Raw genomic sequence first — 23695 nt, forward strand, 5'->3', positions numbered from 1 at the left:
AGGCTAGTTTGCGGTTGAAATCTATTTCTGACCCGACGAAATGTACAACAGGCGGCGTGCAACGCTGTCGTGTTCGACGAATTTATTTCCCACCGAAAATTATTTTACCGCGGCCACAAAACGTGTAATTTCTTCAATGCAATCTTTCACAAAAAAGATTTCTGGAAGAAAGGGAAAAGATTCTGTAGAGATATTTCCATCCAGTGAATATTGATGAACATTGCAGTTGAAACACTGAATGTAAAACTTTCCCGATGTATGCAAATTTAGTCAATAGCGCGAAAACGAGGGGGCGACTCTTATACGAAAACGAGACTAAAAAGATGGCTTCAGCACGAAAACGAGGTCAGATGTCGTCATAAGTTCGCACCAGTTTCCCGGCCGACACATGCCCCTGCAAAACTCAAGCGGGGGCGCCATTTGGGTGTCCTTACAGCAATCTCGAAAAATTCTGCATAGCCGTACACAGGCCACCATCTCGAAAGACACAGGACGCGAAAACGAAATTAGGCTTGCGTTCTCCTTCGTCGAACGCAATAAGTAAACGTTAACAAAAGGAGACTACAGGAAAAATAATGTTTGGTTGTGGTCCGAAATATTTAAACGTTTACTGCGTGTTTACAAATGAGCGCTGCGAACAAATTACACAAGTCCAACACAAAACATAACTCTGTGAATAGCTCTGTGAATGTTCAAAATTAGTTTATCCACGAATATTTGTTGTATGGCAACGATTTAAGTATTTGTGTATAATTTGAAGTATGTTAAATATGGAAAATTACCGACAGTTGCCTGCAAAATTGAATTTAATTTCCATGCGACCTGGAGTTGCTTACTCACCCAGCTCACCACATGTTTGTTTTAACTGACATTTCGCCTGTTTGTTCGTCCCTCTCGGGTTTCAAATTTGCTTATTAGTCGCCTGCTTTCTCGACATATGTAGTTTGACAACATATTCAACGCATACAAGAAATAACTGCTCTACAAAATCGCTTGTTTTTCTAAAAAAAGTAAGCCATCCTACTTCCCGCCGAAAAAACTCGGGTTGCCGCACAGGTTGAGTGTGACATTTCACGGTGGCTTACATAGAGGGGCGGACGTTTGTACGGACGGTCGGACAGTGACGTCATAACCAAAATTTTTGCATACATGGGCTTACCAAAATCTCTTATCAATGGGGCTCCGGCGTGCGGAGCTCCGCTACGGGACTGTGCAATAATTATCAGGAGAGGGGGGGCTGAAAAACCAGAGTTATCTAGCAAAAACTTAGACAGTACCCCCCCTCCAAAAGTAAAAAATTAGTTCTAAGCCCCCCTCTGTTATGTTAAAAATAACGTCGCACCCCCCCCCCCCCCCCCCACCAACACGCACACACACGCACTCACTCCTCGCCGCCACCATTACCATAGATGCCTTTACGTAACATTTGATATCGAGAAGGATATTGATCGCTTGATTGAAGATTTAAACAAAGCATTTGCTAAGTACCGGGGTGCTTACCACATTGGCTCAAAATCCAAAACTTCTGAAGCCAGAAAGAGAAAGGAGCAGAGAAAAAAATCAAAGAACAGGAGATTGAACGCTTCAAATAACAGACGAAAAAGGGCTTGCATTATATTTAGATCCTTGGGAGGAGAGCCTGTTGAACTTTGTTATGAGCCAGAGATGTATAGAATTCAGCAAATCGATTCAGTCGATGAAGAAACATTACTTTTATTCACATCAAAAACCGACAAAGCTTGTCTACGAGATCTGTTTGATTCCCATTGTTTTACGGGGGATGCTAAAAAACAAGTGCATGATTTTTGCTTTACATAGGGTCAGCTTAATTAAATAGAAGAAGGGTTAAAATTAATCAGTTATCTTTTCATTTTGATGGAATTTTTTCAATAATCGTTTAACAGCTGTTCGTATTGATATTTGTTACAGTCTATCATGAGGCCTGTATTGAGAATCTTTAATTGCGTTTAAGTTTATTTACATTTCGAATAAAACTTAAGGCCCCCCCTCTGTCAAATGAGTGATTTTACTTTGACCCCCCCCCCCCTATCTTGGCAGCAATTTTAGGTAATGCCCCCCCCCCCCCTCTGGTTTTTCAGCCCCCCCCTCCTGATAATTATTGCACATTCCCTAAAAACCCTGTCGAACTGGTGATACCGACCATGACTGCCATAAGATATAATTAGAGCATAAACCTGTCAAACCAGTTCATAACCCGTTGGTAAGAGTAAACTAAAACATGACGTCATTCTATAATTAATGCCACGGTAATGAGAATCCACCTCATCGTATTCATGAGATGAAGACAATAGGCGGTGACGTCATCGGCCTTAATGTATGCCACCTCTAAATAATGATAAACCACATCAAAAAGGGGGAATAACTGGTCCCCCACTCACTGCGAACAGCTGTTGCTATGCAGCCCAGTCCCACTGTAACTAGGTGTGGCCGCAAAGTTAGACCACCTGTCCGTTTTCAAGATTACACGTCTTAGGAACTTTACGAACAGTTGCAATATTTAGAGACATTCTTCTTTTGTTGAGTTTAGGACTTCTCATTAGGCTTTCTTCCTGTTATGAAGGGGAAGATATAATGATGTTATGGTTTCATTGTTTCAATACGTCATGCAGTCATTGTGACCTTCAGAGGTTCACAGGATATCTTGCCGAAGCTCACATCCAAACGCGCAAAGTTCAATTCGATTCCACGTGGTAGCAAAGGTCAAGCAATCGCACAAACACACAAAGGTTTTCTTCACACGGCCAATAACTTTAAGTTACTGTATTACTAGTGAAATAGCTTGCTTGAGTAGCGTTGTAGCTGAGTTCTGATGATTACATTACATTGTGATTCGAACTAAAAAAGGCAATCAACAAAGAAAGTCTTATGTAACAATAATCTACTAACTAATACAACTTAAATCGTGTAATGAGCAGCTATTCCTAATAGAATCAAAAAGAGTTAAATAACAACAATAATCAATAACATTTAAGGCTGGTTTCCATATGATCGCAGATCGCAATAAGGTCTGCGATCGTCTGCGATCCTGCGATCGTGATCGCAGACGATCGCAGAAGATAGAACCATGTTCTATCTCCTGCGATCGTTTGCGATCTGCGATCCGCGATCATATGGAAACCAGCCTTTAGATAGAACATGGTTCTATCTTCTGCGATCACGATCGCAGGATCGCAGACGATCGCAGAAGTAGTTTTCATATGATCGCAGACGATCGCAGACCTTATTGCGATCTGCGATCTGCGATCATATGGAAACCAGCCTTTAGGTAAAACAACTAAAATTGCTTACTTTGGTAGAGCTCCTGGCAAGGTTTGGTAGCTAGCTGTGTAGCAATTTCGATCTCTCGATAGCAACTAACCTAAGTGACCTTTGAAACCCTAATAAGCGTGTAATCTGAGAGAGTAGCTAGCTTAGTTTTAATTCGTAACTAGACTACATGAAACGCACAACGACTAACAGAGAACGTGACTTAGGCGAATATTAACGTAATCAAACAATATCGCAACAACTTAATCAGCTGGAAAACAAAATAGATAAAAGGCATTTCAGGGCTAACAGTCATATGATCTGTAGCAACCGCGTGCTCGGCGCTCGAGTGGCTCGTTTGTGGACTATTAAACTTGTTGTTGGTTAAGTCTGAGCCGTTCCTTTACTGTGTGCTCGCAATCATAACAGTATGGTTACCCTACCGTAACAGGAGAAATTGTGACTTACTTCAGCTCTTGGACAAAGTGGCTAGGAATCCAGCCTGTCTTCCAAACCGCATTACTTACAAAAGACCGACCGTTGTCCTAAGGATAAAACGAGAGTTAAAGTTTATTTATAAAACGTAAGAGAGGAAATGTATTGTTAGCCCAGCCGTGAATCATGCTGGCTAGCCTCTGCAATATCCCCACGTCTTGTGTAAAAGTAGTTCTACATCTACAGCTACATTTAAAAAAGAACTCAAAACCAAAACATAACATTTCTTTCATATCCTTAGTTGACATTTACCCACCAAACTTAAAACGATGACTCTTGTCTGATCTGTTCTGGTGTGCTTGATGGTGGATAAATAATGACCTACAATGTGGTGTTGAGCAATTCTGGACGTGGTTCATCCCATACATCAGAATTAACCTAGCGTTAATCCGTATTGACTTTAGAGAAGCCCAAACGTACTTCGCATTTCGTCAACGTCAGCGGCGAGTTCGTAATTGTTACAACAGAAACATCCGCTATGTTTTGAGCACGTTCGCGGGAAACTATGTGTTTTTTATAATACGGGTTCCAGGCTGCTTAACCTAGGGCAGTTCGAGAAATCTTTTTGGCCTGTCCTTCAAAAAATGCTTTCCAAACTATTTTCAGTTTTTCCAAAATTTCAAATTTCCAAAGAAAGCGTCATTTTTATGCTATTTGTGCGAGATGAATTTTTAAAATAAAGTTTTTGTCGATTCTGACGGAGTAAAAAGTTAACACATCAAGAAAACGTCTTTTTAGCGGAGTGATTTTTATTGTCCTCATAAATTAGTCATTTAAGGAATCAAGGGGTCCGAAATTCGGACCCTTGGTTCAACTAAATCCGCAGAAAATGCGTTTTTAAAAATAATTCACTCTAATTCCAGGGGTCCGAAATTCGGACCTTTGGTTCAACTAAATCCGCAGAAAATGCGTTTTTAAAAACAATTTACTTTAAGTCTAGGGTTCCGAAATTCGGATCCTTGGTTCAACTAAATCCGTAAAAGATGCGTTTTTAAAAACAATTCACTTTAAGTCTAGGGGTCCGAAATTCGGACCCTTGCTTCAATAAATACTTAAAAAAATCTATTGTAAACATTAAAAACAAAACGCTGCAACTCCGAAGATATATAATTGCCTTAAGCGAAACCTCAAATCTGTCTTAAATGACTTGTCCTTCCGATAAAAGGTGAGGTCAGTGCTATCCGTCAACAAAATTACAAGGTTACTTGTCACACTATTTAATCTAAGTAGTGATCTCATCGAAGGAGAATTATGAATGACATTTATAGGGGACACTGTTTGGTGATGGCCTATTCTACTATAAGATAAATGTACAGTGTCTTAATTTATAAAGGTAAATTCTGAACAAAGGAGACATTTCATTTTTACTGAGAATTTCAACTTATTTTCTCCGACCTCTAAACAGCTACTCTAAACTGTCTACCTCAGTTGAAACCTTTTCTTCCATTCAGACTTGTCTTTGACGGATGACAACAGCGGGTGTCTTATTTAACCACCTTCACTGCATGTTAGCGCACTGGAACGTATTTCCCTCCATTTCGTAAAGAAAGAAAAAGAGAAAGAACGTATTAAAAGCTTTATTCCAAAGTTAAATGTAACATGGACGAGGACAAATTCTCTTAAACCCGATCGATAGCAGGAATAACAGGCACAAAACTGCTAAATGTCCAGCGATACAAAACTAGGCCGAGTCTAGGCTCCGGTATAAATACATCCAAGTATTTTGAATCTATTTGAAGCTGTTTAAAGTATAGCAAACACAACTGAATACTCTTTTCAACTTGAAAAGTTATACGTACCAGAAGAAACATGGCCATTTCTCCCGTTCGTAACGGACTTGAATCTTGAACGCTACTATCACTAGTCTATCGGTATGCTATCAGTGTCCATCCCAGCACGTACATGACGGCTCCATGCACTGTCCATGCTACTTCCCAAATCTGGCCATGCTATTCTAAAGATTAATATCTCCAGCCCTTCACGTTTGGAATGGTCGTCCATTGTTCTCTAAAATTTGCTGGAAGAAAGTCATTTCTAAGTCCAAAATTCGACCTTCGATTGTTCATTACTCCAATTTAAAAACTTTAGGACAAACGTAGAATGTTCCATATTTTAAATCTACTTCGGAAACGCTAATTCAGTTATCTATATAAAGAAAATTCGCCGCCGTGTCGCCGATTTACGAAATTTTAAGTTTTTGGTCATATGTGTCACGTGATCAAGCTTAAGCGTTAAGGCGAAAAAAAAAAGAGTTTTATATTAAGGGAAAATTTCATCCTGTTCCAGGCAGACAAATCGTAGATATAGGGGTTCATTCATAATTTCTGAACACCCTTCAAACCCGGGCCTTAAACTGCTTGAAATATTGATCAATATCATATAATAAGTCACCATCTGCAAAAACCGTCGGACGAAAGGCTGAACTTCAATGGTCATTAAGTCGTTTACGTAGAGTAAATAATTGTAAAAGTAATAAATAATTATAAGAAGAATCCTTTGCACCGAATCCAGAATCCTTTGCACCGTTAATGATTTTGTTAATTTGAAGCCAAGGAGGATGCCACATGACATGGGAATAACACTTGCCATCAAATATCACTCTTATCAATTTAGTGTGATGACTTCATCAGTCACGTGACTATACCAAAACCCGTTTAACCTCATTGCGAAAACGAACATCTATCAATTCGAAAGTAATCAATGTAGTCAGAAAGAGATTGATGTGAAGTATATTGAAATGGCCATTAACGGTCTTGTATCTTAAAATCAAGGGAGCTATGCACAGAAGGCGCAAAAACCGAAAACTGAGTTGTACATTTCGACTGCTCGAAGGGGCGAGGGGTCCCCAGGCAATAGACCGCTGTGCTATATGGGCCAGTCATCACCTATCACACTACAACAGTCGCTTCTACGATCCAGGAGATGTAGTCAGTGGTTCAGTCCTTGAGCAACAGGCATGAACCTCATCGTAACCAAAAGCGGCAGCTGTTTGTCTGGAGAGTGACTGGCAAGCACGACTGAAGTACAACGGCTGGTCTGAGGAGACAGCGTCAATACTTCCGCCTGCCTTAGATCTTTCCCCATGCGAACATATGACAGATCACTGCAGCAGCTGCAGATCTTCTGCCTGTCTTTCTGCCAGTCCTTTCCCCCAGAAAGCGAACTTTTTCTCGTGGACTTTATTTCATCGGTCGCTAAGAGTTCCAATCCGCCGAAGGCCACTCAAAGTTGCCTGTGCCACCCTTTCTACTCACTACGAAGCCAAGTTATGCAAGTAAATGTACAAGATTCACATATGTAGTTTGCTGGCTTCTACAGTTAAAGTGTGCGCGACTGATGCCACGGACCGATCTAATTGTTTGTAACAGCTAGGGTATTAATAATTGGCCAGTATCTATCATGCAGTTTTGAATAAAAAACAGTAATTGTACTGGCTCTTATCGCTTTGTGCCGTCCCTCTGATTTGGCTCCTCAAGCCACCCATCTGTGGCAGGATATGTCAGTGGCAGGTCGTGTTTTTAGGCACCAAGAATGACACGTTGTGGGATGGATTTGTTGTTCCGACACCATAGTTGATCCTGTTATGGCGTTTGAAGGCTATGTTTTGCTTACGTGAAATACTCGTGAACAGTGTTTTTCAGACGGCTCAGATCCATTTTTTTTTTTTTTAACAATTTTTATTTGCATACATGACAAGAGATTTACAAAACTGAGCACTATTAACATTACTTACAATACACAGGGTACTAACCACAGTGACTATATCTACATTGTTAACAATACTTACAATACTTACAAAACTGAAAGTGCTTACAATGTTCACACTAGTTACAGGAATAACGCTATGTCTTTTAGTGAACACTTTTTCTTATTTTTACTAACAAAACATTACTTTACATCAAATACAATTTTTACAAATTTTACAGTGATTCCGTACAAAATGATCAAGCTAGAAAGCAACTGCTAAAGATTCTTACTAAATTAAAAGAAAAAAAATATATTTATATAAAGCAATTTTTAAGGAAGAAGAACTGCCCATCTAAGTCTAAAATTTGACAAACACTTATTAGCGACAGCAATCTGTTGTAGAGTCTGAATTTTATCGGAAAGTCGTAAAAGGAAGCTCTGGAAACTCAGTACACCCCCGCCTTTGCTTGTACAGAAGATGTGGGATTTTGCTATGAGTATTGAGTAGTTTAATGCCTGCCAATATGAAGATTTTTCGAAAAAGCCGTACAGTATATTACTTTGATTTAAAGAAAGGTTAACATTGGTCTTTTGTAGCCACCAGTCTTGAAATGTATTCCAGAAGGAGTGCACTTCGATGCAAAGGACGAACAAGTGGTATAAGGTTTGTCTCTCATTTTTGCACAGAGGACAGATGTCACTTTCGGCTATTCCATCGCGGTGTAAGCTAAATTGGGTGGGTAGTATGTTATGTATAATTTTATACTGAAACATCACTAGTTTGACCTCTTTTGTAATTTTAAACGGTAACTGGTATACTTTGTCAAGTGTTTTTTCGGTAAAGCCATGTCTCAAAATTTTATTCTGGGAGGTTGGTGGTTCAAATGTATCTATTAAGATTGACGAGTAGATAGAGCTAGTGGACAAGTTTGTCACGGAGTTTTCTTCAGCGTTGGTATGATTCTGCGGAGTCACTGTTTTTTTCCACAAAGATGGAATGGCATCTAACAAACCATAAAATGTTGTAAAGGGCACCTGTAGGTTATACAAAGTCTTAAACTCAGAATAGCTGCAGAGATTTCCGTGTCTGTTAAATAAATCACATACGTAGACGATGCTGTGGGAAAACCATCTTTTGTAGAAAACTGGTTTCTTATCAATTAAAATATTGCGATTGTTCCAAAGAATTTCATTTTTAAAGTCTACCTCATTTTTCTTCGACTTTTTGAAGTCATGCCAATACAACAGAATTGAACGGTAGAACGGGGAAAGGTTTTCCAGCGAGAGCAACTTAGGATCGTAATTGTATCTGGTTAAGAAAAAGAGGTTACCGTGTTGTTGGACCATAACATCAGGAATAATTTTCCAAGAAGAGGTTACCTCGTTTTGGATTCTTTTAATCTACGCAATTTTCAAAGCTTTCTCCATGATTGCGAAGTCGCACATTTTTAACCCGCCTTTCCTTCTTTCTCATATGATTGTGCTTTTTTTAATTTTCGCGGGCTTGCCGTCCCAGATGAAATTAAAAGTAATCTTATTTATTTGTTCTACGTATTGCTTGGGGACATTTAAAACAGAAGCGTTATATATCAGTTTTGACAGGCCTAGTGTTTTAACTATGTTAATTTTTCCATAGAGCGTTAGTTTTCTTCTTTTCCAGGTGTTTAAAGTTTGTTCCAGTTCTCGTACTTTAGCACCAAAATTTAGCTCTTCCGCAAGTGTACGATTGTGCGAGTAAAAGATCCCGAGAGAGAGTATTGGCTCCTTTGGCCATTTAAAACCAAAGGGCGTATCTTCGTTATTTTTCCATTGCCCAAGCCACATTGCCTCAGTTTTAGTGGTGTTTATTTCCAATCCAGAAAGGAGGCTAAAATTTTGAAGGAGGTCTAACAGCTGGACGACAGAATCTCGATCACTGACGAAAACAGTGGTATCATCAGCATATTGTGTTACTTTTATTTCATGATTGTTTACCAGAATTCCTTTGATGGACGGATTGTTTTTTAAAGCTCTTCCAAAAAGTTCGATTCCTAGAACAAAAAGGACTCCTGATAAAGGACATCCTTGTCGTACACCGCGTTGAAGAGGAAAGAACGTGGAAGCGTGACCGTTGTTTAATACACAGCTAGACACGTCATTGTAAAAAATGTTGATCCAGTTTAGGATATCAGGTCCAAAATTGAAAACGTTAATGGCGGCTTTGAGGTAAGGCCATTCAATCGAGTCAAAAGCTTTTTTAAAATCTAGAAATATAGCGATCCCTTTTTTTCCTGTCAAGTTTGTATGCTCTATTATGTCTTGTATTAGCCGAACATTTTCGCCAATGTAACGGCCCTTCACGTAACCAGTTTGATCGGGGTTTATAATGTTTGGAAGAACCCTTTCAAGTCTTTTAGCGATGGCTTTAGTGACGATTTTGTAATCAACATTTAGGAGTGATATAGGCCGCAAGTTCTCTAACATAGTTTTGTCTTTAAATTTTTTGGGGATAAGTGAGATAATACCTCTCCTTTGGGATATAGACAGCTTTCGAGATTGGAACGCAAAATTAAAACTTTCCGTCATTTCTTTATTGATTTCAGGCCAGAAGAAGCGATAAAATTCCGCAGGAAATCCGTCAGTACCGGGAGTTTTTCCGACTTTAAAATCCTTAAGAGCGTTATAGCATTCTTCAGAGGTTATTTGACCTTCACAGGATAGCCTTTCATCTTCGTTTAAAGGAGTAATGTTTTCTAGATTAAAGAAAGGAGAAATTTTTAACTTTTCAGTGTCTATGTTCTTGGTTTTGTAAAGAGATTCATAGAAGCATTTTTCTTTATCTAGAATGTTGAATTGATCTTCTGTGTACACGTTTTCAGCAATTTTTAATTTTTTTATTGCCTTATTGGTGTAATTTCGTTTTTCGAGGGAATAGAAGTGTTTTGTATTGCGCTCACCATCCTCGTGCCATCTCACTTTACTTCTGAGGATCGCACCTTTTGTCCTATATGTCATAATTTTTTTCAGACGAGATTTTTCTACTTGCAATTCATGTATGATGTTTTTGTTGTGTGGGTTTTCCTCAGCTTGTCTTTGTAGCAAGTTTACCTTTTTCTGCAGAGAAATTTCTTTGTCCCTTAACATTTTTGCTTTCCTCTTCGAGTATTGTACGGTAAATCCTCTCGTTTCCATTTTAATTAAATCCCACTTTAAGCCTAAATCGGGTAAATCAACATACTTCGCCTTAAAACGTTGAAGATTTTCTCGTAAAGCTGCGATGTAAGTTTCGTCTGTGAGCAGTGAAGTATTAAATTTCCAAAAACCGGGACCTTTCTTCTGAGCTGACGCTTCTGATTGCAGGTGAATAGATACAGCTGAATGATCGCTTTTGGGAGCCCATAAAATTTCACACTTCTTTGTCAAAGCGCAAAACTCTTTGGAAATTAAGAAGTAATCTAAGCGGCTTTGTACTTTTAAGGATTTATTTCTCCAAGTGAAACGAGATAGGTTAGGATTTGTACTTCGCCAAATGTCGCACAAGTTGTACGAATCACAAAGGTTTTCAATTTGTTTTATGACAGAAACTTTTCTCGTGGCAGGGTTTTCACCGGTCTTATCTTTCTGGGAGAGTGGACAGTTAAAATCGCCACCAATTATTATACTCTCTAGGGCAAACTCCTGTAATTGGTGGTTTAGCTTTGTGAAGAAATTTACCTGTTGATTAGCGTCATTTGGCGCGTAAACATTAACAAGAACAAGCGGAGTGTTGTCTCTTAGTAATTTCAAGATAATAAACCTCCCTTTTTGGTCAGAAATACACTTTTCTACCTTAAGATCTAAAGAGGGGTTAATTAGAATCATCACACCTTTACTATGGCTTGTTCCGTGGCTGAAAAACACCTTTCCTCCCCATTCATTTTCCCATGTGGATGTGCATAAATTAATGCTGTAGCACTCCTGCAGGAATATGAAATCTTGTTTTTGTTTATGTAACCACCGAAAAAGCAAACGACGTTTAAGAGACTTGTTTAGACCTCTGACATTTAACGACAGGCATTTTAAATCAAGGGAATTAAAATCAACGATTTTTTCTGAAGGTGCGAGCAACAGGCGCGGGTGACGGAGAACGCAAAGCTTCCAAAAGGTAATTTTTTGCGAGCAGTTTTTTCGGTAAATAAAGATTCAATTACGCAATCGCATAAATAGGGAAACGATGAAAACACGAGTAGCAAGAATCTTATCGTATTATAAAGTACAAAACAAACATGAACATAAATAACACAGCAACTTACATACAGACCAAGCCTCACAAACATATCAAACTACAATGAAACCTTGATCGGTGTCCGGGAATAGCCAAAGCGGGTTCCAGGTTAAAATCTGGGCAGAAGCAACCATAAATTACTGTTGATGGAAATTAAGAGGTGGTGGGACGAAAATCGTGTGGAATGTTGGTAACATTGAAAGCTTCTTTGTTGATGTAGAGGGTTCGGTTGATAACTTTAGCGTCACATCCTTGTTCTTTTGCAACATACATGGCTTGAATCAAAATTTTTCTCTCTTCTTGGATTGCTCTTGCATAATCTTTCGTGATATAAGCATCTTTGTATTGTCGGGAATGCTTTAGACGGTTTTTAACGGCCAAAACCGCGTCTCTGTCTTCCCTCACGACGAACCTTGCAATGATGGCGCGAGGGCGCGGCGAACTGTTGTTATCACTGTTTCGCGACGGTGGTTTTCCGACACGATGCACAGCATGAAATCTTATGTCCTGTGGGTCTATCTTTAGCTCATTTTCGATTATATTGTAGACTATATCAGAGCAATTTTCGTCAGCCTCTTCGGGGATGTTCATGAACCTTAAGTTTTCTCTCCTGGTGTAATCTTCCAGGGCAACGAGACTTTCTTGTGTTCTTTTTTGTGACGTTTTCAGTAGCGCGGTTTCAGCTTGTGATTTAGCAAGCTCCTCTTTTAATAATTTGATTTCCTGTGACTGGCGGTCGAGCATTTCTTGATGTGTCCTTTTTGAGTCTTTGTGAGTCTTGAAGTCTTCCTGGACATCTTCGATCGTGGCCCACGCATTCTCGAGGGATTTTTTGATCTCTTTGATTGTACATTTGGCACCTTCCATTTCTTGCATGAGTTCGCATCTTAGGGTTGATACTTCAGTGTGCAGATTGTTAAAATTATCTTCCATTCTGCTTTCTATCGCGCTAAGTTTGTCTAAGATGACTTTTAAGGACAGAGGTGAATCTGTATCGACTTCGTTGTCCATCTCACCGCGATTTCGCTTCGGTGTAGGTTGAGAGTTCGAACTTGAGCTTGATGAGCGTTCTGCTCGTTTCGACATTCAGACACACGGTTAAGCTTTCATAAATAAGTCTCGTAAACTTCAAACTGCTGCCGAAGGTCCTCTGGATTAGTAAGAAGAACCCATGTAGGCTTTCCCGGCTAAGACATTACAGAGCGGGATAAACGTGTCTAGCAGCCATCTTACCCGCACCGCTCGGATCCATTGATACTGCCACTCAAGAGTCCACCACGACCCCTCTCTGTTTCTATGGTTACCGATCTACTCAACGAGTGTATTGCCCGTGCAAGGCTTGACTCAAAACAGTATAAAGCAAAGTGTTTCAGAACGACCAGATGTATCCATGCTATTGGCCCTAGCTTCAGTCCACAGGCGGTTATGAAGACAGGGCGATGGAAAACAGGGAGCGTGTTTCTTAATCACTATATTTGTGTTAACATGGAGTCCCTGCCACAGGTACCATTACAGAGACTAAGAGAGATGTCCCTGCCATTCTTAAGAATGGCAAACACTGGGCAAAGGGGAAGGATATAAAGAGTATGCAATGGGAAAGGGACCCTCCGTGCTTAGGAATGCCATTGTAAATAATGTAGTTTCAATTCTAACAAAAATTGTTAATGCAAATTATCTTGTTCTGTTGACCGATATAAAAGGACTACTGGTGTGTGGAGCACGAAGGTGGTACCACGACCTCAAACCATTACCACGTACAATAAGTGCATAGATGCAGTCGACCGATCAGATCAGATTTTAGCCACTAATAATGTATTGCGTGAGTGTATGAGATCGTGGAAAACTTTGTTAACCAATCTAAAAACGCGGCATTGTTTAACTTATCAAGGACACTGCTTCAATTCCGCAATGAACCACACTATTCCATTTCGAAAATTACTTGGGGGTCAATTCGGGGTCAGCATGAAAAAAAGACATTTCGGGGTTGGGATCATTTCAGAGTTAATTAATCGCGGATCAGTTCAGGGTAAGGGATCACTTTTGAGGCGGTATGTACAGTTCTCATTGCACGCAGCTCCCGTAAAGCATACGAATTGAAAAAAAGGTTTCAAAGACTTGCATGTGAGCTACTTCCAGTTTCTCTACACCATATATTAAAATGAAAATGACACTTCACAAAAAGAGTATGTAACATATTTCCAGCCACCACTTTTTCAAATGCTTTGACTCCTGTCACTATACTTTTTTCTATCCTCTTAATTGTACTTGATTATAACACGATGGTTAATAATCCTTAACTTTAATTACCTCACTCTCATGAATCATTAGCAAATCGTCCACCTTGAAAGACAGTTCCTGAGACGAAAAAAGTGTTCATCTTCATTAAAAATGTCATTTGTTTGAGTTTTCTAAAACTAAAAATAACCCTGTGCGACTCTCCAGAGGTATACTGTTGTATGGCCTGCTCCTGAATTGGGCAAGATGAATCAAATCCTTCGCTGTGATTGGCTACCCCTGCGAGGAAGATGGAGTCATCAAGCCCCTCGGAATTGCCCGTTGCCAAACACACGGCATCACAAGTCTAGTCCACGAGCAATGCAGGTTTTTCTAGTTGTTTTCAGGCAACCGCGCAATAAAACATTTAGAAAACTCTCGGTATTTGCCCAAAGAACACGAAAGGGACATGAAATCATCTAGGTGCATTATGAAGTTTGTATTAGCCCGTCACAGTGCAATTCAGAAAAATATAATTTCTCAGGATCACGATTTCAATTCACCGTATCACTTAATGTAAACAACCAAATCTTCTCAAAATTTCACATAGTTTTGTAATATACCCGCTCTATTTTTCATCTTATATTTAAATAAATTTTATCATTAACGCCACTTCGCGATTGCATAAATATGGCTAGTTTACAGGCTGGACTGAATCTTCCCACATTTTGATCTGCGAAAGTCTCAATTTCGCTTGTTCAAGAACTATTACTTGTTTTGAGCCGCTGTAAAACTAGCTCTTCAAACTAAAGCAGAACAATTGCATGTCCCTTTAACTTGACAATGAAGCCAAATTCCTGTTCGGTCAAGATGGCTTGATGTTGGCTCTTCCATTTTTTAACTTGGCCAATTTATATCCAGCCACCTTGACCTCAAGCTTGGTTAATAACCCGCATCTAGGGCACTTCAAACCTTTTCTTAAAAGTTAAAAGGCCGAGTAAAATAAAAATGTCTGATATTGGTAAGGTTTTTTTTATTATTGTTGCTTTTTTCGCATTCTCTTTAAAAAGGTACGAAATATTTCCCCTAAGAATATTATATGATGAATGGATGGATGAATGGATGGCCTCTATTTAAACACCTTAGTTTTTATAGGATCTATAGGGTGCTACTCTTTTCCATCAAAAGTACCCATTCCACTAAAGAAAAAAGGACCAATCTTCGTCAAAGGAGTTTTGCTTTTCATGAAAATGTAGCATGGGATAACAAGGGAATGGGTTGTCCAAAAGAAGTGGAACTGGAAAAGAAAAACCAAAGCATGACGGGATTGAAACTATTATCTTCTGCACACTAGTTGGATGCTAACCTAGATTCCGTCCTGCACCCGGATTCTTTCTTTTGCGGTCACAATTGCTACGTTGCACACCGAATTCGTTTCACTTATTACCTGAACCCTCTTTAGGCATTTCTGTAATAAGAGAAATTCAATTCATATAATAGCGGAAATTTCATCTAAGAGGTGATTGTCTATGCATCCTGTCCTTAACCAGCTTTTGGCAATTTACAGTTGTTCCTGCTTAAATGGTTAACAAGGTTTTCGCGACGAGTTATCCTGGATAAAAAGCTTTTGCTCACAAATCCTATCAATAGTTTTGCTTTCGTATTAATGTAAATTGTGTTTAAGGTTACCCGGTACTTTCAGAGGTGTCTTCAGAGGTGTCTCGCGTCCAAGCAATGTAGCGCGTCCGGTTTAAACTGTAGGTACCTGAACCCTTATATCAAATTAAAGCTTATAGAGCTGGCTATCCAACTAAACCAAGAATTTTGAAATAGAATGAATTGCCGTATTGCTGTTTTTTCGAATAAATTTTTTCTCTTGGAGGAGCCACTTCAAAGAGCTAAAACTCAAAAGGAATTTGTTCGTTTGCCTTCAAATTTGGACAGTAGCTTGTTTAACATATAAACAACAAAAACGTGTCTGCGAATTTTTTTTTTTTCGGAATTTTTTTCTCCGAGAGCGATTTTTGTACAATTACTCCACATTTTTCTCATCCTATTTCGAAAATGCTCTATACCTTTTCACTGCGATTGAATATGGCAAAACGCAGACACGTTTTTTTTCGCGCTTTGGGTCTGGAAACTGAGGAGCATATTAAATTAGCAAAAAACAAAATTCACTTTGACTTGCAGCTTTAAAAAGGTGATTCGGACCCTCGCAATTAGAGGTCGTGAAAAATTCGACAATTTTTTTTATTTCAAAATTCTTGGTATGGTTTGATAGTCAGCTCTATAAGCTTTAATTTGATATAGGGTTTTAGGTATCTACAGTTTAAACTGGACGCGCTGAACTGAGGTATCGGGTAACCTTCAACTAGCCCAGCTGATCTGGTTAGAATATTTGGCTAGAAAAAAAAGCAACCTTACATCAACCCTCTGGGATCTAAATGAAAATGTTGCCGTCACTACAGTTTCTGGTGCCCATCGTGCTACCTGCAGAGACAACAGCAGCAGCGTTAGTGGCCCATTACGAGTCCGCGGGCTAGCTCGGTATTAGAGAAGACTTTTAGTCCGGAGATAGCAATGGTTTTATTTTAAAATTTGTCGTGTGAAAATCGTTCGACAACGAGCATGGATCGAATGACTTTTCTCTCGTTAATTCATCATTTCTTGCGAATTATTTGTGACATTTAACAGTTTTATAGTTTTCTGTTCTTCCATATATCACATTTACGATTAGAAGTTTTGGGGAAGCGTGGATTTTTTTCGTTCAGAGAAAACTTTATGGAGGGCGATAATGGTCGAACAATAAAAGATAGAACGCTTATTCTAGCCAAAGCAAAACAAACTGATTTTTCAAAAGTCACTTGACGTTTCCATACGATCGCCAAAGATCATCAACAGTAGCTGTACTTACAAAAGCTGAGCGAGAGTGAATGATAATTTTGAAACCAGGTCAGACAAGTATGTCTACTGTGTATTCGACCGCTCCTATGTATCAATGACCATTTTTCGAAATGATGACTTTAAATGCACATAGAAAAGCAACGTAGACGACAAGTTGGAAGACAGACTGGAAGAAAATTGCGAAGGTATAAGCGAGCATTACGTAATAACATAAGAAATCCAACTGTGCAGGAGCAATATTAAGCCTCGTAAAAATAGGCCAAATTAATGTCCAGCTCTCCAGTCAGTTCCTCACACATCACTCACAAATGAGGATTATTCTAGAGCCCAAACTTCAGTTTATACAACTTTTCCACTTGCAGTGCGCAGAATTTGTTCAGCTGACTATGTCATATTCGCTAAAGTCGCTATAATTCACTGTAGATCATTTTTCAATTACAACTGAGGTGCTTTTCCAACCTTCAATTGAAATAATTGAACACATTTTTGGAAAGTTTGCCGTTTTGTTTAAAGAGCAGCGTCAATACATTCTTCGCTTGCAAGAATATCTTACTTACTTTCGTATAAGGAAGGGCTTCGTTGTTTCCTGAAAAAAAAAAAACCAGGACAACAATATGGAATTTGCATTGCGGTAAAACAGAAGGCCGTAAAACTTTGGAACAAAAATTCATCTTCCAATCCGGCACTCTTAATCCCCACGGAATCAACGAATGCTTTTCATTCGACTGATTTATTCTTGTATTTTACGTTACTAGGCCCCCACCAATCGACTGCTTACTATATAAACCACACAGAACCCGCAATTCCTTTATTCGCTGTGACGAAGGGCCAACGCTCGAAACGTCAGCACTCGATTCCCTTTGCGGTAGTCAAATAACCTTGTCGACTCCGTTGATAAAACCAAGTATTCGTTTCCACTCCCCCACTGACGTAGCTCCACAGATTCGTACAGATTCGATTCCTCCTACAAGAAGACAAATTACATTTAAGACAGTAAATATGCAGCTTAGACAGTTAAGAAAAACGAGACAATCTGTAAAGTAATCAAGTACGTTTTTTTGACGACGTCTTCGTATCAGATCTTTCGCAGAAGATAAGAAGCTCTTGGACTGTTTAGAGCGTTTCACAGCAGAGTAAGCCTGAAAGGACAAACAATTCCAAATTAATCTAATTTAAATATTCAAACAAATGTTATGAGTACCTTGTATATTAAGTAAAATTAAATTGCATACTATTAACATCCGGCTATGTCGTGCTGGTTATACTGAAGACTGACGACTGTAAAAGTGTACAACCAGTGCTTTGTTAACAATTGGGCCAACTTCGGTCGGCTTCAATGGTGGATGAATTAGTTGTTCTATTAAGTTACCCGCACTTCTAATAAGCTGAAATATATATTTTTATGACAACAATAAATGAAATAAATAAATAAACGACTTTATTTAAGTATTTAACACTGTAAAGCTAATTAGGGACCTTATAAATCAATGAAATAAGATACAAAATTATTATTTAAAAATCAGTTTAAAAACCCCAACTGGTGGGAGAAAAACCAGTTGGCTATTTACAAAGCGTGGCCTTGGATTTAAAAACGGGGCCACCGTGAAACAAATCCAAGTGGTCGGAGCGGGACTTGATCCTGGGGCCTCAGAATTACGAGTCCGGCACCCTAACCACCGGGCCACGCTGCCTCGATGTATTAAAAAGAAAACGGCTATCCAGTACTGAACTGGAATAAACGTATTTTAAAAGATAATTTTTTTTTTCCAAACTTGGAAGGAAGTCATTTTTACCGTTCCAGAGCAAGAGATTGAAAACGACATAACGAGTCTATAACGGAATAATCCGGTGAAAACAGCTTCTTACTATCCAGCTATTTCCCAACTCGTACAACAATCTCGCTTTCAGTTTTCTCTTTCACGAAATTTGTTTGTGGGTTACTTCCATATTTGGTGATTGTCGATAGGAGGAGCTTATTACGAGCTTCGCACGATTCTCCAGATAGGTTTCCCACCCACAAGTGATAAAATATAACATCAAGCGCTTATCCGCCGTGCCTCGGCTTCGGAGACAAGAAATACTCAAGACACTGGAAACATTCTCACGAAGGATTTTTGAAAAGACCTTTTATCTAAGTTTTGTTTAGGAAATGCAAAGGGAGAAAGGATGAGAAAAGACAGAACACTGTTAAACTTGATTTAGTCGAACTGCATTTTCTCTACAGCCCATGATCTCACGGCAGACCGGTTAACACGCATGCCCGAGATTTCGAGTAACCAAGCTAGCCCAGCTCATGTAATCGGCGTCGAAGAAAACGACAATATTTTTTTCAGGTTTAATGTAATAGAATTCTAAATACTTAAATATTTTGTTATTATTATTTTAGTTATAGTTTTGTATGTTTATCTGCACGACATTTATAAACGATATTGTTTTAAAGTATATCCTTTCATCTTCGCGCTTTGTATTTATTTATTTAGTTTATCAAATGAGTAGCCATGCGTCAACATGAGTTTGGCGCAGCCTGGGCATGTTGTTGCCTGAAAATTTTCAACCCTACATCTCTGACAAATAACTCAGAATTTTTCAAGATTATCATAGTGCTAAACAGTAAGTCATACATAAGTTTCCTCCATTGGTAGTTAATGCAATTGACAGTGTAGAATGTCTGTGAAAAAAAACAAAAAAACATATAAACAAATTAAAACACAGGTATACATGTAAGTAATAAATTTAATGTAATCTATCTATCTATCTATCTATCTATCTATCTATCTATCTATCTATCTATCTATCTATCTATCTATCTATCTGTCTGTCTGTCTGTCTGTCTGTCTGTCTATCTATCTATCTATCTATCTGTCTGTCTATCTATCTATCTATCTATCTATCTGTCTGTCTGTCTATCTATATATCTATCTATCTATCTATCTATCTATCTATCTATCTATCTGTCTGTCTATCTGTCTATCTATCTATCTATCTATCTATCTATCTATCTGTCTGTCTGTCTGTCTGTCTGTCTATCTATCTATCTATCTATCTATCTATCTGTCTATCTATCTGTCTGTCTGTCTGTCTATCTATCTATCTATCATTATAGGCAGCAACGATGTTACGAAAAAGGGGTGATCTCGTCAATGGCAAATATAACATGTGGGCTCCATTTTGGGTCCGCTACCATTACTTATATTCACATGTGTAAAGACTTTCCAAAGTCTCTAGAATACGGAATGGCTAGATTATTTGCTCACGACGCTAGATTGCCTTTCTTGCGCTGCAGTTCAGTGGCGGCTTTACAGGATGAAATGACCAGAGATCTTAAGGAAATTAGGTCGTGGCGTTTTGCTAATGAACTTACAGCAAATGTTTCAAAAATGGTTTCCAACCAACAACTTTCACAATAATAAGAGTGACGCATAGCTCTTCATTTCAAATATGTATATAGGGATTTAGCCAAACGAAATTTAAACTGCCTATCCTACCCAAATTTACTTATTGCATACAACAGAAAATTAAATTAAGTTTTAAAAAGCTTGTAATTTGCATAAACTATAAACTGGTATAATGTCCTTTCATATTATTGTTTAACTAGCAAAGGACAGAAAAATTCCTTTTACGATCAAACGAAATTTTGGTCTTGAGAACCTTTTCCTGTACAAATAAGGCTGAAAATTGGTGAAGTTTCAATCGTTATTCACTTTCTCTAAACTTCCAGTTGGTCTATTTCGCTGTGCGACTTTAAGGCTTTAAGGGATATCTTCGGCAATCTCTAAGATCCCCATATTCAATTTTTATCTAAAATAAATAGATTAAGTTGATTACACATCCATCAACTTCTCTTGACAAGTAGGTAACAGATATAAAATACGAACGGAAAAATTTAACTTTCTTAAAACTTTCTATTCGAACTTTTTGTACACCAGGCTGTGCTTGAAACCCAGTGGCGAAATCTCAAATTTTGCAGGACTTGCAGTTGTTAGTTCTGAAGAATACAGATCTTTCAAACCTCCTAATTCGCTAGTTATCGAAGATGACCGTTCACATTTATATTACGATGAATTTCAATCATAAGCTGTAATTTAATTACTGTAATAAAACTGTGTCTTGCAAAATTCACATCTCACCAATGGGTTTACAGAACGCCCCGGGTTTTTAAAAGTTCGAATCACAAAATTTAAGAAAAAAAAACAAATTTTTCAATTAGTATTTCATATTTGTTACTTACTTTTCAAGAGAAGTTGATAGAAGAGTCTTCAACGAATTCTATTTTCTACAACAGACAAAAATTGAAAATGAGGTTCTAAGGGAGAGTCGCTCTTAAGTACTCCTGTGTGGGCAAAATCTGACTGTTGCAAGGTGTACTTGGGCTAGAACGTTTTCTATGTCCCTTGTGAAAGATAGTGGAATTTTAAAAACAATGTTAGTTACATTTGCAACCAGTAAACCAATAATCAGTGATATGACAAAAGCCCTATTCAGCAAGGCAGTAAAAATCTACATTTTCCAACAATCCTTGTTTACTTCACATCATATTGCTTAGCTCTAGCAGTCAACAGCACCGATGGAGCAGCATTATAGATTGTTATCCAGAATTGGATACGTGTAAATACTTCAGTGCTAGATTTTTCGGCGAGCTAGAGCTCATGATCGCCAATCATAAAGCACAAGTATGAAGGCCCTTTACGGACAAAATATCGAACGGTGCATATATCAATGTTAGGTCCAATTAATTAAAAGCAAAGATGTAAGCAAAAGCAAAGACATAACCAAAAGTTGTTCGATACAAATAAAAGATGAGAAAGCGGAAATCATTGTAAAAAACATACAGGAAGTGATGCCATATTTAGTATAGGTAATCGCATGATTTTTCTCGTGCAGTTTGGAATAAATAAGCACGAGTAAATTTTTTCATAGACTAACAGAATTGCAGGAGCCCGCAGGGCGAGTGCAATTTGTAGTCTTTCAAAAAATTACAAGTGCTTATTTATTCCAAATTGCACGAGAAAAATCATGTGATTACTTATTAATAATAGACATGAAAAAAATTTCAAGACAGCGAGGCGAGGTCTTGCTGTTGAGGTTAAATGTGACAGTGCAGTCAGCGAAGGAATTAATCAGATTCTGCGCTTGTGAGCTCATCATTTGTGGAGTTACTGCACTTGAAGCAGAAGGACCAGATGAACCACCTGCCACTGGCATGGGTTTTGATGTGTTATTTCCTTTTGAGATAGCCCACGAAAGCTGTCACTGTTCGTCTTCGTCAGCTTCATCATAGTCATCTCAAGACTCTGAAAGACTGGATATTTCTGTGACCAGTGAGTTTTGCAATCGACGACCTCTCGAGATTTGCTTTCTTCATCTTGCCAACAAGAGTTCTGTTGTATTTTATCGAGAGATAAAATGGACCACTCGTCCTGAGATTGGGAAGCCTACGGCTGATGTACTGACAAGTGGACATCTCTCTCCACCGGTCTGGAACATTCTTGGCTGAAACTGTCTTGGCTTTGCGTTCAAACCTCCAGGTCTGGTTTTCGTTGGCCCTTCAGCAAACTCAACAAATTCAAGGCCGTCATCACCTTTCACCCGTGGTGTCCCTGCCTTCCACGGTGACCAAACTGTTGGGTAAGTAGCCACCACATTGTATGAATTAAGGAGTTTGGATTTTTAGCACCGAGTTTCTCGCGCTCTTCCAGAGAATTTCTTCTTCTTGGGGGCGGCTAGCCATGTTAAGCTGTTTCGCTTTTCCGTCCAGTACTTGTTTGGAGGAACTGAACTCTCTTTCGCGAACAATGGACAGACTATAGCCTTTGTTCTTCAAGTAGTGTATCAAGCGAAGCAATCATCACTTTCAGGTTTTCTGGTTCGTAATCTTCGCCTTGTTTGTTTTTAATTTTGGCATAGAATCCCTCGAGCAGTGTGATAACCTCAGCCGACTCGTAATTTTCGATTTCCTCGGCAATTCTCTTCTCTAAACACCACTTTTTCCATACCGACAACCAAAATTCAGTGCTTTTCACCGTGTTTTCGTTTATAGAGCTGTTTTTCAGCTCCTGTATTGTTGTCGCAGTGGCGAAAGAAAACCTGAGGAAACCTACTTAAAACGCCGGCCATTGTTAAGCTCGCAAATTTTTCAGTCTATCCAAATTTTGCGCCATCCAGTGCTCGCATTTGATTGGCTATCTGATAGTTTCTTTGATCATTGACCAATCAGAATGCTTCGTTTGTTACCTCTTTTTGCACTGAATTGCCTCTCTTCTGCACTATGTTAACTAAAAATGCACATCTCTAATTTTTTCATGTATATTATTAATAAACTAATACCATTATAACGTACCGCGTGTATCTAATCCCTATTGGCCGGTCATCATGGTACATTGATAAGATGAAGTGTGTAAAAAAGACAAACTCGGGTTTTCGTCGCTTAGTTTTTACAAAGCTTCCCTTGAAATGAAAAAAAAAATAGTGAAGAACTACCCGCTTTTTTTCTTGGAATTAAGTTGAATTGGTTTTTGCTGGCTACAAGATCAAGAGCTTTTTTAGTGTTAAAGATGTGATTACGATCACGCTGTAACGCCTGTTATGTCGGTGAGACAAACCGTCATCTTGCTACACGTGTTCGCGAACATTTAAAATCTGATAAGAATTCGCATATCTTTCACCACATCAATGGGTCTGAAACATGCAAAGCTTTGTGTTCTGAAGATTATTACTAAAGGATCTAGAAAGAAGCAGACTAGCAACAATTTTTATAAAAATAACGACACATTTGAGTTTACAAGACATGTTTCGGTCGTACAACGACCATCTTCAGTTGAAAGTAGAAGTAATTTGAAGTTACATTTGAATTTATAATGTAATGCTAAACAAAGATAAATAACAAAC

At 38.6% G+C, this 23695-nt stretch overlaps 2 protein-coding genes and 1 long non-coding RNA gene across 3 annotated transcripts in view; all 3 read right to left on the reverse strand.

Moving 5' to 3' along the window:
* The window catches only part of LOC146469902 (uncharacterized), a 30806-nt gene extending 13418 nt beyond the window's left edge, over positions 1-17388 (reverse strand). Inside the window, exons 1-4 of the mRNA XM_085122734.1 lie at positions 17368-17388; positions 16331-16396; positions 14000-14047; positions 3736-3812 (exon numbers count right to left, since the gene is read on the reverse strand). Of these exons, the coding sequence (XP_084978860.1) occupies positions 3736-3812; positions 14000-14017 (95 nt within the window). The 5' untranslated portion in view covers positions 14018-14047; positions 16331-16396; positions 17368-17388. The remainder of the gene's footprint in view (positions 1-3735; positions 3813-13999; positions 14048-16330; positions 16397-17367) is intronic.
* Positions 7467-13885, reverse strand: LOC146469904 (uncharacterized). The gene is made up of 2 exons (XM_085122732.1): positions 11711-13885; positions 7467-7508 (listed from the first exon to the last, which is right to left on the reverse strand). Exon 1 carries the CDS (start codon positions 12776-12778, stop codon positions 11846-11848), a length of 933 nt encoding a protein of 310 aa, XP_084978858.1. The 5' UTR covers positions 12779-13885; the 3' UTR covers positions 7467-7508; positions 11711-11845.
* A 230-nt stretch (positions 17389-17618) lies between the features above and the next one.
* On the reverse strand, positions 17619-20281 carry LOC146469905 (uncharacterized). The gene is made up of 3 exons (XR_014867114.1): positions 19432-20281; positions 17863-17949; positions 17619-17774 (listed from the first exon to the last, which is right to left on the reverse strand). It is a non-coding gene; the product is annotated as an uncharacterized LOC146469905 (long non-coding RNA).
* Positions 20282-23695: the final 3414 nt, after the last annotated feature.

The sequence above is a fragment of the Pavona decussata genome, unplaced genomic scaffold (genome assembly GCF_977016875.1).
Source record: "Pavona decussata unplaced genomic scaffold, jaPavDecu1.1 SCAFFOLD_115, whole genome shotgun sequence".
Classification (NCBI taxonomy): domain Eukaryota; kingdom Metazoa; phylum Cnidaria; class Anthozoa; order Scleractinia; family Agariciidae; genus Pavona; species Pavona decussata.